The 16,884-nt window shown below is 31.4% G+C and overlaps 3 protein-coding genes across 3 annotated transcripts; 1 reads left to right on the forward strand and 2 right to left on the reverse strand.

Annotated features, from left to right (window-relative positions):
- Window positions 1-733: 733 nt before the first annotated feature.
- LOC7476747 (21 kDa protein) lies at window positions 734-1,585 on the reverse strand. Its single transcript, XM_002322368.4, has one exon. The coding sequence runs from the start codon at window positions 1,530-1,532 to the stop codon at window positions 945-947; it is 588 nt and encodes a 195-aa protein (XP_002322404.3). The 5' UTR covers window positions 1,533-1,585; the 3' UTR covers window positions 734-944.
- A 6,252-nt stretch (window positions 1,586-7,837) lies between these two features.
- On the reverse strand, window positions 7,838-8,850 carry LOC7476748 (21 kDa protein). Its single transcript, XM_002322369.4, has one exon. It carries the CDS (start codon window positions 8,773-8,775, stop codon window positions 8,182-8,184), a length of 594 nt encoding a protein of 197 aa, XP_002322405.2. The 5' UTR covers window positions 8,776-8,850; the 3' UTR covers window positions 7,838-8,181.
- Window positions 8,851-15,906: 7,056 nt separating this feature from the next.
- Window positions 15,907-16,715, forward strand: LOC7476749 (21 kDa protein). The gene has a single exon (XM_002321799.4). The coding sequence runs from the start codon at window positions 15,968-15,970 to the stop codon at window positions 16,577-16,579; it is 612 nt and encodes a 203-aa protein (XP_002321835.2). The 5' UTR covers window positions 15,907-15,967; the 3' UTR covers window positions 16,580-16,715.
- Window positions 16,716-16,884: the final 169 nt, after the last annotated feature.

Consider the following 16,884-nt stretch of genomic DNA (forward strand, 5'->3'; position numbering starts at 1 on the left):
TATATATATTAGATAAACTTGAAAAAAAAATTAATTCATTAATAAATTATTTTCCAGTTCATTTTCCATAACATAACCAAACACTGAAAAATGTTTTCCAGTTCATTTTCCATAACACTACCAAACATCGAAAAATACTTTCCCGGAATTCATTTTTCAGGAATTCATTTTCCCCGGAATTCACTTTTCAAAAGGAAACAAATTTTCTGCAAACAAACGGAGCCTATATATATAATACTAGCCTGATTAGAAGATCAATCAAATATTTATTGGTTAAGGGATGAGTGTGTCTATCGTTTTCTTTTTCTTTTTTTCTTTTTATTCGTCAAAAGTCAAACTGTATGTATTCTTTATATAATAAAATTGGATCCAATATATCTTTATTGTTAAAAGAATCGGTCCGAATTATAACCTGTTTAAGGTTCAAATCACATATTAAATGAGTTTACTCAAATTAAACCGGCCAATTAAAAAATAATATTATTTTAAGATTTATTTTTAAATTACAATAATATTATTTTAGAAATTAAAATAAATAAATAAAAGGTTTCATACTAAGATTTTGACGAGCTAACCATTCAATTATTATAAAAACAAAAATCATGAGTTAATTAACCCATTAAATTGAGTTTGAACTAATTAAGTCCTTACCCAATCTAACATGAAATTTAATTCAAATCAAATCTTGGATAGGTGAATTATTGAATTAATTTACCGGGTTGATCTCTAAATGTAAAACTGACAAAAAAAAAATTCACTGATAAAAATTACTTACACTCCTTTAACAGTACCATCGCAATCGCCACTTAATCTTTAACTATATTTGGCCACACAAATCAAATTAAAGTATACTACAATACAATGCAGTAGAACATCACACTACATAAATTGCATCGAATTGGGAATACTAAGGAGTATAATTAGGCCCCACTTCAAGCAGCTTACTAACCATCAAGTAAGGCATAGTTGTTGACCAAAGCCAAGGCATTGCTAGTCAACTGTGCTATGTTCATAATCCTTCCCCTAACAGCTCTCTTCAAATTACCATTCATAGCATTCCCTGCGAAGCCATCACTGCATGTGCTCTCATCAGTCATAGCAGCACTGACCCAAGTTCGCACATCACTTATCATCACCTCAAAGTCGGACCGTTTTACATGATCCATTTCATCAATGGATTCTCTAAGCTCATATACCGCATCACTCAACTCCTCTACACAATCTTTCATGGCCGATACCTCCTTCGGCTTCAGGCCATGGCTTTGAGAGAGCTTGGACATCATGGTTGACGTTGATTTAGCTGATGATAGTGTTACATTAAGGGCTGCACTTGCTATGAGCTTAGGGCTTGTTTGGATTGTGCGTGAATGGATTGAGAGGGAAGTATAGCACAGTCTTGGATAAGTTGTAGTACTACAAGATGTTCTTATGAATTCTATGCTGCTTTGTGGGGTGACTGTAGCAGCTGAGCTAGAATTTATGAAAAAACTGATGGCAATAAGAATAAGAGACTTGGAAGTTAAATCTGCCATATCTCTCTCTATATTTTTCTCAAAAAAGGGAAGTGGTTATAGATGATGAAAATAGGGACGGAAGGTTCCCAATTTATAATGCCAAAAAAGTGGTTTAGCATGTTCTACATAAGGGACCGACCACGTTTATTTATCCCAATTAAGCATAATGGGACTCTATACCATAGTTATCCGATTTTCTCTAGAATATGACCTGATTCAAGGTGAGAGACATGGATTTATTAGGTTAATTTACAAGTTTCGCGAGTTGATCTATATTTATTTTAAAATGTTATTTTTTATTGAAATGATATCATTTAAGAAAAAAAACAAAAAAAAAACCTAGAAAAAATTGAATAAATAAATTAAAAAATAAATTCATGAAATTTATCCATCCAGATCTCACTTAATTAAATCGAGTTAATTGAGTTACGAATTGATGCGCATAATCACCTGGATTTAACCAAATAAAATTCATAAATAAATTAAAAAAAAGCTTGGTCGGCTTCAAATCCACACTTGACACTTAAACACATACTCAACAATTTATTATTTATTACTTATTATCTTTGCATGAAGTATATGATCAAATATGGTTTTTTAATAAATGAGAAATTAGAGATTCTGCAGTGATTATTTAACTTAATTAACATCCACTTCCACTTCTTTGTAAGAGGTAAGAGTTATCCAAATTGAGACAATCCTTAGCAAACTGTACAGACAATACCTTTAATTTTAGTAATTTTTATTGAATTTTACTTGTATTAGAAACGGGAAGAACTAAATTACTGTTCTTAAGATATTCTATATAAGCTTTTATGAACCGCTCGATTAAGAGAAAACAATATAAGATATTTCTCAAAAATATCTCAACTAGAACTCCCAGTACAATAATTCATATGCCCCACGATTTTATTTCATTTTATTTAGGGGCCATATTGATTAGTTCTGTCCAAGTACTGTCCTCTCTAGTAGGAAAATGAAAGAAAGAGAGGCAGCCCTAAAACAAGATGTAATAGAACATGCGTGATGATGATAAGATAAGCCTAAAGGGATGAGTGCTAACCCAGTAGTTCTCACGTTGGTCCTCTCCCTCGGCCAACTATACAGCCATATCGAATCGTGACCAACTGACCATTGCCGCCCTTAGGCACCACAGCACAAGTTGGGACTTTCCCTTGGCAGCCAGCTGAGTCATCGATCTTGTAAAGTGGCTATATTCAGCATCAGAAATAAATTGATTAAGGCCAAGTTATGCCTGAAATTTGGCCCAAGATTGCAAGCTCAATGATTGAGATTACCCAAAATTAGATGCTGTTGGATAATCAAGAGATTAGCATATTTGAGTGAGAAGTTCATGGATAATGGGCTCTTCAAGTTACAAGAGAGTGGTTGTATCAATGGGTCTCCAGATAAGAAGAACAAGAAGATATAAAAGACGGGCCATAGCAAACAAACAAACAAAAAATGAACACAATGATCAATTTGCAAACTACAAATAGCCCTCGAAGCACTTTTCTCTCAGATCTCAAAGTTTACTCGTACTTTATTTTTGTATTTTGTTATAGAACGGTAAAGAATTTTGTATATACAAAAGTTTAAGGTGTGACCTGTAGAAGTTTGATTCAGTAGATCAGATAGATTTATATGGTCATAGCTGGAGGCTAAATCTGGCTTTGTTAGTGATTTGATGGATCATGGCCATCATCCTCTCCAAAAACTAATTACAATTACAATTAAAAAAAACATAAAATCCATAGAGAAATCATTGTTCATCTAGACATATATTATTGTTCATCACAATAATATAATTACTATTTCATCCTTAAACACAATTTATTTGGTGTTATGGGTAGAATAATTCTTTCCAAAACATCCATTAGACATTGTAAAATTAATTGGTCATCTTACACCTTGGAGAGGCATAGTGTAATGATTATATTGTTCTACAAATGAAAAAAAATCAAAAGGTTATACAAGAACAATTTGGTCTTTATACGTTCTAAAAACACAATATAAAAACTATATTACCCTTTCATCTAAAAATTGTTGAGCTTACATAAATGGTTTTGTTTTTCTTTTCCTATTGATTATTTTGTAATAAACAAGTTGTTGGGTGACGCCCGCACTTTTCGGGCGGCGTGTTCAGTGTTGCCTCCCCACCAAGTATCGCCTTTCAGGGTAGCGTTTGAAGTGCCTCAACCTTCTCTTTCCATTAGTGTCGCGCATGTACACGGCGACACGATGGTTGGGCTCCATTGAACTTATTTCTTCTCCTCTCTCTTTTTTATCTCTTTCTTTTGCTAAAATATAAGTATGTCATTTAATTTTTTTTAATTTGGTTCTTATTCTTTTGATTGCTATTTATTATTTTACTATTTTTTCTTTAATTTCTCCCCTTATCATTTAGTTTAATATTTTTCTTCAAATCAGGCCAATACTAGGGCCTGATTTGCACGGTCAAGGGGTATTTATGTCTTTTTTTTTTAATTCTAATCCCACTACTCTCTTTTTTTAATTTGATCCCTTCACATTAGCTTTATTTGATAATTGACCTTGTAGTTTATTTTGGTTGCCTTAATATGGGGGTCTTGCAATATTAAAGGAATTTTTTGGTACTCGGTTAATGCTCGATTTTGTAAAATAAAAAAAATCAGCTTATTTAGAAAAATTAAGTGTTAAGGGACCAAAATTGAAACTAAAACAAATATAGAGGCTAAGGTAAACAAGCAAGATGAATTCGATGGTGCGTGCAACACACGCGCCAACAGGTGGAAAAATCCAGACAAGTTCCAATTATGCGACTTCCCTCGATAGCTAAACGGTGGCTTCCACGGTGATGTTGGAAATGGCATGTTGCATTCTTCCTGATGGTCCAATGCGTGTTTTCAGAGGCGTGGTAGTTGGTCTCCTAGACATTTGTACTAGTCTACCAAAATTAAAAGGTGTCCTATCATTTGTTTTTATATCAAATTTGATCCTCATTATTTTTATTGTTATTTATTTTGTTTTGAATTATTTTTTTTTCTATTTTATCCCTCAGCATTTGGTATCATTTAATTTTTATATCAAATCATATCTTTATTATTTTGATTGGTATTTTTTATTCTTTTCTTAATTGAATTTATTTTTTCAATGTCATCCATCGATATTTGGTTTTATTTTTTATGTCAAATTTGATCCTCATTCTATTTATTGCAATTTGTTTTGTTTTTTTATCTTTTTTTATTGATTTTTTTTTAATTTCATCCCTTAATATTTGGTTGATTAAGAATTTGACTTCATGATTTATTCAGGTTTTCTTTTTATTGGCTTAGTCTTGGCATCATGACCAAGATGAAGAATTTTAAATATTAGCTCGGGTTGACTTTGATATTTTTTTAAAGTTTTTTTTAAAATTAATTTTTTTTTTAATTTTATCCTTTAACATTAGATTGATTGAAAATTTATCTATATAATTTTTTTTTTAATATTTCAATTAGGATTCCCAATACAATTAAATCATTATTATTATTATTATTATTATTTGATGGCCATGCTTACTTCTGTTCAACCGACAACTCAATAGAAAAATGAAAGGATAGCTCCAAATAAAAGTGTAACATAACGTACGTGATAAGATAGGCCAAAACAAAGTATTCTGTATTGAAAATTATCAAAATATTAATCTTATATAGCTTGTTAAAATATACAATGCAATATGTGCGCACGATATGAACGAAGATTAAAAACAGACGAGTGCTAGCTCGTAGCCCAGTGCCTAGCTAGGTACCAACTTGGTCCAGATGTAGACATATCGAATGGCGACCCTTGCCTGCCTTTGCCTGCCTTTATGAGTACGCAGTACCTGAAAGTGTCCACGTAGCAAAGTTGGGACCTCTCCCTGAGTCCCTTGGCAGCTAGCTGAGTCGTGATAAATTGGCTATGCATGCAAATTGCAAACACTGTTGTCCATCCTTATCTCACTCTCCCATAGTTTTTTTTTTCTTTTTTCTTTTGGTTAATCTTGATCTCTTTCGGTTGTTCAATTTCATCCTATAAAATATGTGATACTACTAGCTATTTAACCTGTGTTCTGAAGAAAATTATAAATTTTTTAAGAAAAAAAAAACTTGAATATATAAACTATTTTGATATGTTTTTTTTTTATATATATAAAGATTCTAAATGTAAATCAAAAGATTAATCCAAGTATCTAATAACCATCTATAAAAATAAATAAATAAAATCCAACCATATAAAAAGTTGTAATTAAAAGAATGATGTTGAAAATCAAATTAAAAAATAAATTTGAGGGCACCAAAAAAATTAAATTGGAGGTTTAAATTGAAAAGAAAAGAACTTTAACAAAAGGAAAATGAAATCAAAAGAATGAGGACTAAATTTAAAAAATAAAATAACATAAACTTTGATTGAATAATGAAATTGAAAACCAATAAAATTTTAACAAAAGAGCCAAAGGTAAAAATAAAAATTCAAAAGAATAAGCAGCGAATTGGAAAAAAAAAATATATGACAAATTATAATTTAATGACTAAATTGAAAATATAAAAAACTTTTCTAAAAGGGTCAAGGATGAAAATAAGCAATTAAAAACGCAAGGACTGAAATTGAAAAACAAAAAGAAAAGATGACAAACTTGTGTTTTCTCTGGAAGAGAGAGAAAATACCGATGAAAAAAAACAAATGATCACCGACAACAAACCACTCATCCTCAACCTTTATGCATCATACCAGGAGGAAGAGGATGCAGTGGCGCTTTTAAGAACACAACAGAAGGCCAAGTCTGACAATCGGATGGCGTCGCACGCACAATCTAAAGGGCATGAATGCCACCCACACATTAGTGTGTAAAGAATACGCGACAACTTTTTTGAATTAAAAAAATCAATGTAAAATTACCAAAACACCCCTCATTACCTTGAAAATAACAAATAAACCAATGTGAAAGGGGACTAAAACACTCCTAAATACATAACTTTTTTTTTGTATTTTTTAAGGGCAAAGATGTATTTTAACTGTAACTTAAGAAGGGAAAGGTTGCGTTTGTTTTATACCTGTTTTTGAGTTTGCGGTGCAACAAACGCAGCAAGGTGTTTGGTAATAAATCAAATTGTGTTTTATACTGTGGAATCCATTAAAAAATTGAGTTTGAAACGTAGTTTTTGTAAAGTAGTTTTTACATGTTTTTTTAACTGAGTTTCGTAAAATCCTGTTTGTTTTTGCATTTCAAAAGTGCTTTTGAAAAAATTTGAGAATTTTTTATTTATTTTTTTGTTTAAATTAATATTTTTTGGTGTTTTCAGATTATTTTGATGCATTTTCAAGTAAAAAGCACTTTGAAAAGCAACCGCAACCACAACCACACTCCCACCAAATATTTAGTATGTTTTTTTGCTACACATAAACTTCAACCATAATTTTTACCAAACACATATTTAAATCTAACTAACCACAGCTAACTATATTTTTTTAAAACTTACTTTTTTAAAATCATAACCACGAAAGTTACCTTAAAAACAAACAAACTCAACAGATAGTTCTAAATTTTGTTAACTTAGGAATAGAAGAGTATTTTCAATGTAAAAAAATTGGAAAAGACTAATATATATTTTTTTCTTTATTTTCTTTTATTTTTTCTCTCTATATACATGGAAGACGAGAAGTTGAATTAAGAATTAAGCTATAAATAACCCTTCTTTAGTATTCATCCGAATCCTATTTTCTTCCTCCTTGGAACACAATATCAATGATTTTCATCTAGGAGGATTAACTATTATTTAACAACACAAGATCATGCATGCATTTGCATACTCTCTTTTATGTCCCCCTTGTTGATCATGATCATGGTCCAACATTTATAATTTTGAACAAGAACAAAGACATTCTGCTAAAGTTAAAGTTTTTTGTCATAATTGAAAATCTAGGTACCATAAAAAAGAAAAAGAAAAAGAAAAAGGATAAAAGGAACCTAAAAATTATAAAATAAAACAGTGCATGTCACTGTAAGGAAGATATTGCAATATACAGTGACTGCAATCGACTGTCAACTTATGCTGTCACGATCAAGACAACCTTAGTAATTGAAGCAAAATTGTACTGTCATGTGAAATGAAGACAAGATCATCTCTCATCTTGGGATAAAGAATTCAGAAAACAAAGCCTATTACGAGGCTGCAACTTCCTTCATCAATCCTAATTTAATTAATTTTAATCCCCCAGATAGTCAGCTTCATAAAATTTCTCGTCTTTCATAGAAAAAAGTAATTGATGTTAAAGTGAAGCCAAGCAATACTCTAATGTATTTAAACAGAAAGTAATTCATGTAGACAACAAAACCGAAGAACAACTTTCTTATACATGACGATTTACTTAATAGAATACAAATTTGAACCACAAATTTACACAAAGCAACTTCAATAATATAATACAAATTGCTTGAACACCCTCCTGAAGGCCTCTTACCTCTTAACTATACGAGCCCAGACACAAAACAAAAACAAAATATACTATGATCCAACACTATGTTAAGCCATGTTTTTATTGGCTATAACAGTTGATTTACAAAACTCTTGTATTTCATAAAAAAAAGAAGAAGCAAATGTTATGATCCAACAAACTAGCAAACTAGCTAGCACATCACACTACATAAGCTGCAAACTTAAAGCAGCTAACCATGACGGAAGGCATAATTGTTGATCAAAGCCAAGGCATTGCTAGTCAACTGGGCTGTATGCACAATCTTTCCCCTAACAGCAGTCTTCAAATTGCCATTCATTGCATTCCCTTCGAACCCATCACTGCAAGTACTCTCATCAGTCAAAGCAGCACTAACCCAAGTTTGCACATCACTAATCATCATCCTAAAGTTGGACTTTTTAGCATGACTCATTTCATCAATGGATTTTTTGAGCTCATACACTGCATCAGTCAACTCCTCTACACAATCTTCCATGGCGGATACCTCCCTAGGCTTCAAGCCATGGCTTTGAGAGAGAGTTGACATCTTGGCTGAAGTTGATTTAGCCGATGATAGTGTTACATTAAGGGCTGCATTGGCTAGGAGCTCAGGGCTTGTTTGGATTGTGCTTGAATGGATTGAGAGGGAAGAGTAGCAAAGCTTTGGGTAAATTGTTGTGCTACAAGATGTTCTTATGAAGTCTATGCTGCTTTGTGGGGTGACTCTAGCAGCCGAGCTAGAATTGAAGTAGAAACTCATTGCAAGAAGAATGAGAGTAAAAGACTTGGAAGCTGAACCTGCCATATCTCTCTTTATGTTTTTCTCAAAAAGAAAAGTAAAGTTTGTTGGATATTGACGATGAAAATAGAGAGGGGAGGTTCCCAATTTATAGAGGAAAAAAAAAAGGTTTACGGGGGTGATTATAGAATTTGCAATGAAATTAGCATTTAATTAGTGGGGGATATGTTATGGTTTCGAAAATTGCTGAAAAGAAAGATTTTCTTTTTTAAGCAAATAAAAAATAAAAAAAGAGGTTGGGTCCATAAATATATAAAGAGGACCGACCCCATTAGGCAAGTGGGACTCCAGACCATTCTCTAATAATTTCACTTTAATTAAGGGTAAAATTTGTTTTTGTGTTTTAAAAAAAAATTTTATTTTATTTTATTTTTTTCTTTGCATCAAATTAATATATTTTTGGTGTTTTTAGATCATTTTGATGCACTGATATCAAAAATAAATTTTAAAAATAAAAAAAATATTATTTTAATATATTTCAGAATAAAAAACACTTTAAAAAACAACTGTAATCATGACTTTTAAATAAGTGGTTTGTTATATATATATATATATCCTTAATTATGATATCCTTAATTATGATATGGCCATAGTTTTTTTATATTTTAAGTAGATTACACGTCAATCAAAATTAAGTTTTTTCTTAAACGATTTTATAGACACACCTTTCTTAGTACTATGTATTTGTTGAAACTGATGGTTAATAACCAAAATATAACTAAATGATTAAGCTTTTTCTTATTAAAAGATGGTTTTGGTTTTACTATAAAAAAAACTAAAAAGGCTTTTTTTACTGTGACCCTACCCACGACTAAAAAGGCTTTTTTTTACTGTGACCCTACCCACGACTAAAAAGGCTTAGTCTTTTAATATGACCCTACTTTGGATTTTTTTTTCATTTGTTTTTTCGGTAACTTCACTTTTTTTTCCTTTTCTTTTATTCTTCTGAATGATCCTTCTACGTACATAGATTTAGGTTTACACTTGTTGATTTATTTCGGTTGATTTGTTATGGGGTCTTGCAATACGAAGCTTTCTTGATTCATGATTCAGTAAAATTAAATTCAATTTTGTTAATTTAAAATTTTTTAAAATTTAAAGATTAAATTTAAATCAAATTAAATTTTCAATTTTTTTTTTAACCATACCAAAAACCAAGAAGAAAGAATAGTTGACACTTATATTACACGTGCACTAAAGAAGATCTTCACTAAACGGACACTTTCTATCAGTAATTTAATTAGTAAAATATTTATTGATAAAGCCTGAATCTTACACCGACGGATTCGATCTGTAAAAAAAAACTATAAAATCTTGTAGTATGCCGATGAAATAATCTCGGTGGTGATTATCTTATCGAGCGTTGTGTGTCGATGTCAATGGAGAACCTGAAGTGTAGTTCCAGCTACCTCTTTTTTTTTTTTTTTTTTTCTCCTTTTTTTAATTCTCTTCTCTCATCAATTTCAACATCTTACACTCACCAAGTTAAAAAAGGGTATGGTCAATTTTTTCTGCAGTTTGTTACTTCTTTTGTCTTTTCTGCAGTGCTCCTTTAATTACAAGAAAAAGATACATTGTAAAATACTTAATTTAGTTATATCCCAAAATAAAATAGTGTAAAACATTCTTAAAAAAATACCTCAACCAGTACTCCCGCAATAATTCAAGCTGCCCCATTATTTTTCTTTTTCTTTTTCTTTTTCATTATTTATTATCTATGATTCATTTTATCTCGTGATGGCCCATGATTAATTAGTAATTCTTCCATTCAAGTGGCAACTCAAATAGGAAAATGAAATTGCTCTAAAATTAACAAGGGGATAAAACACTTGATAAGATAGGTCAAAACGGTGTGTTGGGATTCAAAATCAAATTTGTTCACGTAGTAGAGTGCATGTGGTTTAGGGTCTTACTTAAGATTCCAAAAGAGATGGATGCTAAACTTTTTTTTATTTTTTATTTTGGATTCGAGGAAACCCCATCTCCGAAAAACATATTTTGTGGGCTCAGGTGAGCGAGTAAAACTCCGACTGTCCTAAGCTCTTACAAGAGATGCACGTCCTGACTCGAACTCGAGACCTGCTGTGCAGATCTCAAACTCTTTGTCACCACGCTACGTGTTCTTTGGAGACTATGAATGCTAAACTGATAGAGTCCCTTTCCCATTAAGGTTTGTCTTCTCCCTTGCCATGCCATAGACGTATCTGAATGTGTTGACCCTAGCTAGCCTTCCCTTTCTACGTACCGAGAAGGATTGAAGGAGAATCCCGTGGCCATAAAACAAAAGTTGGAACTCTCCCTTAGCCTGTGTCACCAATTTTGTAGATTGGTTTAGCAATTTGGACCAGGAATTCAGACCTTAGCATGGTTATGCATCCTTATCTAAGGCTACAGGGTCACACTTGTCTTACCTTGTTTAAACTTCTCTTTCATTGGATGTTATTAACTAGTTCTCGAAAATCGTCATGCATGGTCTAAAGCTTCCAAAAATATCGGCATTATTGATGCATTATGGAGATATTTTGGCTGCTTCAAAGTTCATATTCATGCATGTCTAGATACTTAGAGTCTGCTAGCATATATACTTAAGGCTACGAGTATTATTGTGGGCTGCTTTTATTTATTTTTTTTCCCTTCAAATCAATTGATTGTTTTTTATTTAACGGATACTTGAACTGGTTTTTTTTTTCTTTTCATATGACATTATTTTTTTTTATTTAAATTAAAATATAGCTTGAGTTGCATTGTTAGACTAACAAGTCAACTCATCCAACCTATAATCTAATCCTTGAGTCATGTCGGTTACCTCTAATTATAAATAAAAATAATATTTCTTAAATAGAGTTAATCATATTATAAATATGGGCTAACATCATCATTATTTTTTCTTGATTTATTATTGAAATAACTAAGATAATCTTAGTTTTGTACAAACTAAAACAACATGTTTTTTATTTATGAAAATAAAATTATTATTTATTTAGTATGTGAAAATCTATCTCATGATAATAATTTTAATTAAACTCATTTTTTTAAATTTTTGTTTTTTAAAAAATCACAACTAAAATATTTTAGGGAAAACATTACCGGTAGAATACACGATGCTATACATTCACTAAGAATACACGTTCCACGGCTGCCTGAAGCCGTACAAGTGACAACAATATATACCGGTAGAGTACTAATTCAAGGCCTCCAAACTTGTGGGATCTGGCCTCTACGCATGAACAAAACGAAGGGAAGCCAAAGATTCACATATTTAAATGATAACATATATTGTTATAATTTGTATGTATTAAAATAATTCTGAAAATACCTATTTTTTTTATAATAAATGAAATTACCTACTATCTTCCCCACAAAAAAAAATAAAAATAAAATGAAAGGCTATTTTATATCCCTGTATCCTTTTGATAGCAGTGCATGTTGCCCTTTGTTTTTCAGCCTTTGAGCCACAAATTAGACTTGAAAGCTAGTGTCCATCAAAAGGAATGCAAGGGCTAGTGGTCTTAAAGCTATGACGAAAAAAGCAAGATACTTAACTGGAAGAAAATTTAAAGAAATCTGTAAAGATAACGTTGTACGAGACTCCTTTTCATAAAGAGAAATGCTTTGTGATCTTCTGTGTCCTTTGATTCGTTTCAAGTTTGTCTGAACACGACTTTACCTCAAGATATCTTTTACAAACATGTCTACTGTTCTCCTTACACAGGATGGAAGAATTCACAAGCGTCATTCAATTATGAATGAAAAGGAGCTTGATATCATCTGATAGTACTGCTGTTAAAGATCAGGATGCTTAGACACCCATACGTCCTAACAAGAACAGGAGAAAGAAGTACTGATCAAGTTAGAATTCCATTTTAGCTGATGTAATGTCAAAAGACAACCATTTCAAGACACCTACTCTTGCTAACATGTTCACATAGCCGCAAGAAATTGTTTACAGTAGCTTTGAATTGATTTTGATTTGGGGCTTTGGCAAAAGGATCTAAACAACCGACCTCGAGTAGTTAATTTGAGATTGAGACTTTTGTTCTTCTTGTTGTTACCTTTGAATTGATTTCACGGATTAATTCGTTGTAATCTATCATTTCTAATAGCCATGCAACTATAGCCAGCTTTTTGTTTGCTGGAAATGTTTCTTCCTTGATGGCGTAGATGGCCCCATTTTCTTTCTTTCACATCTGAAAATTGACTTCTACTACATTTTTCTGAGACTCAAAAGTCAATTGCCTCTGCTGATGTTAACATAGCTCTGCCTTCAGACCTTCCACATGGTGATCGACATGTGATGTTTTCATTTGCATTTCCAGTTTCCAAATGGTAGGCAGCACTAGAAAATCTTGGTTACAAAAATGTTTTCCTACTTAACCATGTTAATCAGGTTAGGCGCCAACCGACCTCAGGTTTGGAGCTAAGGGTTTTCTTTTCTTTTCTTTTCTTTTTCACTTTCACCTCTTTTATTTTTGTATTTGACCTTCTAAAGTTTATAATCAGCCTTTGATTTTTTTTTCATGTATTTTTAACAATTATTTATTTTATTTGAAATAATTATAAAATTAGATTCATCAGTAATTTCATTATTTTTTTATTTTTTTATCTGTCAGATTTAGTTCTTATTCTTCTGATTGTTATTTATTTTATTTTAGATGATTTTTAGAATTGATTTTTTTCTTGGTTTTATCCTTCAAATTTTTTTCTATTATATTTGATCCTTATTTTTTTTATTGTTATTTTTTTTACTTTACCAAATTGTTTTGATTGATATTTTTTTTCGATTCCATCTTTAAACATTAAAATAATTGGGAATTGAACTTTTTGATTGAGCTACGATCTAAGATTTCACGAATTGCAAGTTTGAGGATTAACCCAGTTTAAAAGATTCACCCAGGTTTGCTTAGTTTTTTTTTTTATTCTTTTTTGAGCTCATCATTTGGCATTTATTTAATTAGATATTGGTCTCCGTTATTTTTTTTTTGCTTTATGTATGAATTTTTACTGGTTTTGAAAATGAATTGTATTTTCTCAAGTCTTTTACTTGTTATTTTTTTTTTGTTAAATTTAGATTTTTTTAGTGAAATATTTTATATTAAATAAAATTAATTGATTAAATATAAATATGAGATACTCAATTCATGTTATTTTGCTTGGTTTTCTTTCTAGTGGTAAAGTAGTGTCCACAACGAAAGAATAATGAGTCTCCAATAGACTTTTATCCCCCCCTGAGTATTATATTATTAGCTTATTTTTTATAGTTAATTATTATTATTTTTGTTTTGCTTTATTTAATGTCGATTTTTTTAATCATATTATTAAATTGAACTCAGTCAAATTAATGACCTGGATCACAAATTTTTCTTGTTTTTTTTAAATTGTCGGCATCCTCTGAACATTCTTTTTTTATTGTTAATTTTTTTTAATTTATTTATTATCGTTGTATTTTTGTATTCATGTTATTGAAATTAACTAAACTTATAAAATTCAGCCAGACAATCACCTGAGTCTCAATAATTGTTTTTTTGATATTTTTAGGAACACTTTTATTGGTTTAGCATTCTTTTTTTTTTATTAATTTATGTTAAAAAAAATTAAATAGGCCCACAGTATAGCTGCTACCACCCATATAATAATATGTCTATTGAAGCAATATAATCAAACATAACTTTAGGCCCAAGTCCAATTATCATTGTATTATTGTCCCATTATACAAACGGTATTAAGATTATCTAGTTAGTTGTTTACATCCGTGGGTGTGTGTAGCTTCATTTCTTGAAAACTTTCTGGAATTTCTGATGTTTCATAGACTCTACAATTCTATTCCTAGGGCTCTGGGGAAGATTTCCTGATCTATCAGTAGGGGACACACACACACACACACACAAAGAGAATATATACAAGACAAAAACTATAAGATTATAGCTGAAAATAGTTTATATACAGTACCTTTGAATTGATTTTGATTTGGGGCTTTGGCAAAAGGATCTAAATAACCAACCTCGATCGAGTAGTTAATTTGAGATTGAGACTTTTGTTCTTGTTGTTGTTACCTTTGAATTGATTTCACGGATTAATTCGTTGTAATCTATCATTTCTAATAGTCATGCAACTAAAGCCAGCTTTTTGTTTGCTGGAAATGTTTCTTCCTTGATGGTGCAGATGGCCCCATTTTCTTTCTTACACATCTGAAAATTGACTTCTACTACATTTTTCTGAGATTCAAAAGGCAATTGCCTCTACTGATGTTAACATAGCTCTGCCTTCAGACCCATCGCATTGTGATCGACATGTGATGTTTTCATTTGCATTAATTCCAGTTTCCAAATGGTAGGCAGCACTAGAAAATCATGGTTACCAAATGTTTTCCTACCTAACCATGTTAATCAGGTCTTCTGTTTAGCAATTACAATACAAAAAAAAAAAAAAAAACCTAAATTTCCTAGCCAAGTTACTATGTATACAAGCACATATTACTATTTATTGGAACAATGTGATTATAGATTTGCCCTTTCACTTTAAAAACTTTAAACTAGTTATCAGAAGCTATCATTGAGATCTATTTGTCCTTGTCAAATTGATCAAGGTTAAAGATATCTTCTCATATATTTTCACAATAAAATGATAAAAAAAACCCTTAAAAAATCATTAAATTAATTTCTAGGAGCTTGTTCATTTTTATATATTTTTTAAGCACATTAAAATAATAAAATGATTGATGTACCATTGCAAGCAAAAACAAAATTAACTTGTGTCCTATTTAATATATATATATATATATATAATTGTGAAATTAAGTTTTTTCGGATTAGATTCAGCTTCACAAACTTTCCTGAATCCTTTCTACTGGATTAAATTCATATAGGACATTCATAAGAACAAAAAAACTATTCAGATTCCTTTGTCTATTGTGAATAGAGGACCACAGACAAAACTACAACTCTTCTACAAGTGATCTGAAGGTTTCAATCGTTTTCCAAAAGTGACAATCCTATTTCAGTGCATGTGAATCAGTACTGACCTATCTCATCTTTCCCGATCGCTTCTTCTGTTACCAATCAATAATTCAAGAAATTGTGCCCCACATTTTCACACTTCATTACAATTGATGGAGGGCACATCACATTACCCTTTAAAAGGTGTACAGTAGGACCTTTTGCTTACCATCCACACACCATCCCTCAATAACAATTCCACAGTAATGGCATCTTCAGCAGTTTCAAAGCAATCCTATTGCCATAGCCTTGCCATCCTTAGTACCACTCTAGCATTCTTTTGTGTAGCGAAAACTTGCTTGGCTGAAAATTTTAAGCCTCAGGTTGAGTCTGGTGATGATTTTATTAAAACCTCATGTGGGGTGACAAGGTATCCAGATTTGTGTTATGAGAAACTCTCAGCTTATGCTGATACCATTCAGGATAATCCTACACAATTAGCCAATGTCTCACTATCAGAGACCCTAAAAAACGCAGAGTCCACGTTAATCATGGTGCAGAAGCTATTGAAAAAGCGCAAGTTAAGGCCTAGAGAAGCTGACGCCATAAAGGAATGCGTCGAAACCATGAAGGACTCGGTCGATGAACTTCAGAAGTCAATGCTAGCAATGAGCGATCTTGAAGGCCCAGATTTTGATATGGAAATGAGCAACATACAAACATGGGTAAGTGCTGCCTTGACGGACGAAGATACCTGTATGGATGACTCTGAAGAAAATTCCATAGATGGGAAGGTTAAGGATACTATAAGGAGCTATATTGTGACAGTTGCTCAGTTAACTAGCATTGCCTTAGCTCTCATTAACAGTATTCATTAATCACCTCTAGTGAACTTATAAGTTACTTACTCCTCTTCTCTAGTGTGTCTCAATATAAATTAAAGCAAATCCATGGATTGTTTGCCCTAGCAATTTGGTTGGTTGTAATAAAGTTTGTATTAATTTGTTTGTGCTAGAGACCACTCATTCTTCCTTATTCTCTGCTAATTTAAGTAGGCATGTTCCAAGGCATAGAGTTCACTAATTAATTAGGTAATTAGGTACACCAAATTAAAGAATTCAGAATAAATCAAATCTCCTAAAGTAGCTTAGGACTAGCTAGATATGCATTCATATTTTTTAAG

This window comes from Populus trichocarpa, chromosome 15, assembly GCF_000002775.5.
Source record: "Populus trichocarpa isolate Nisqually-1 chromosome 15, P.trichocarpa_v4.1, whole genome shotgun sequence".
NCBI classification, from domain to species: domain Eukaryota; kingdom Viridiplantae; phylum Streptophyta; class Magnoliopsida; order Malpighiales; family Salicaceae; genus Populus; species Populus trichocarpa.

Bases quoted from the DNA above. Each gene is read 5' to 3' on its own strand.
- LOC7476748 (XM_002322369.4), bottom strand. From the start codon at position 8,775: ATGGCAGGTTCAGCTTCCAAGTCTTTTACTCTCATTCTTCTTGCAATG.
- LOC7476749 (XM_002321799.4), top strand. From the start codon at position 15,968: ATGGCATCTTCAGCAGTTTCAAAGCAATCCTATTGCCATAGCCTTGCC.
- LOC7476747 (XM_002322368.4), bottom strand. From the start codon at position 1,532: ATGGCAGATTTAACTTCCAAGTCTCTTATTCTTATTGCCATCAGTTTT.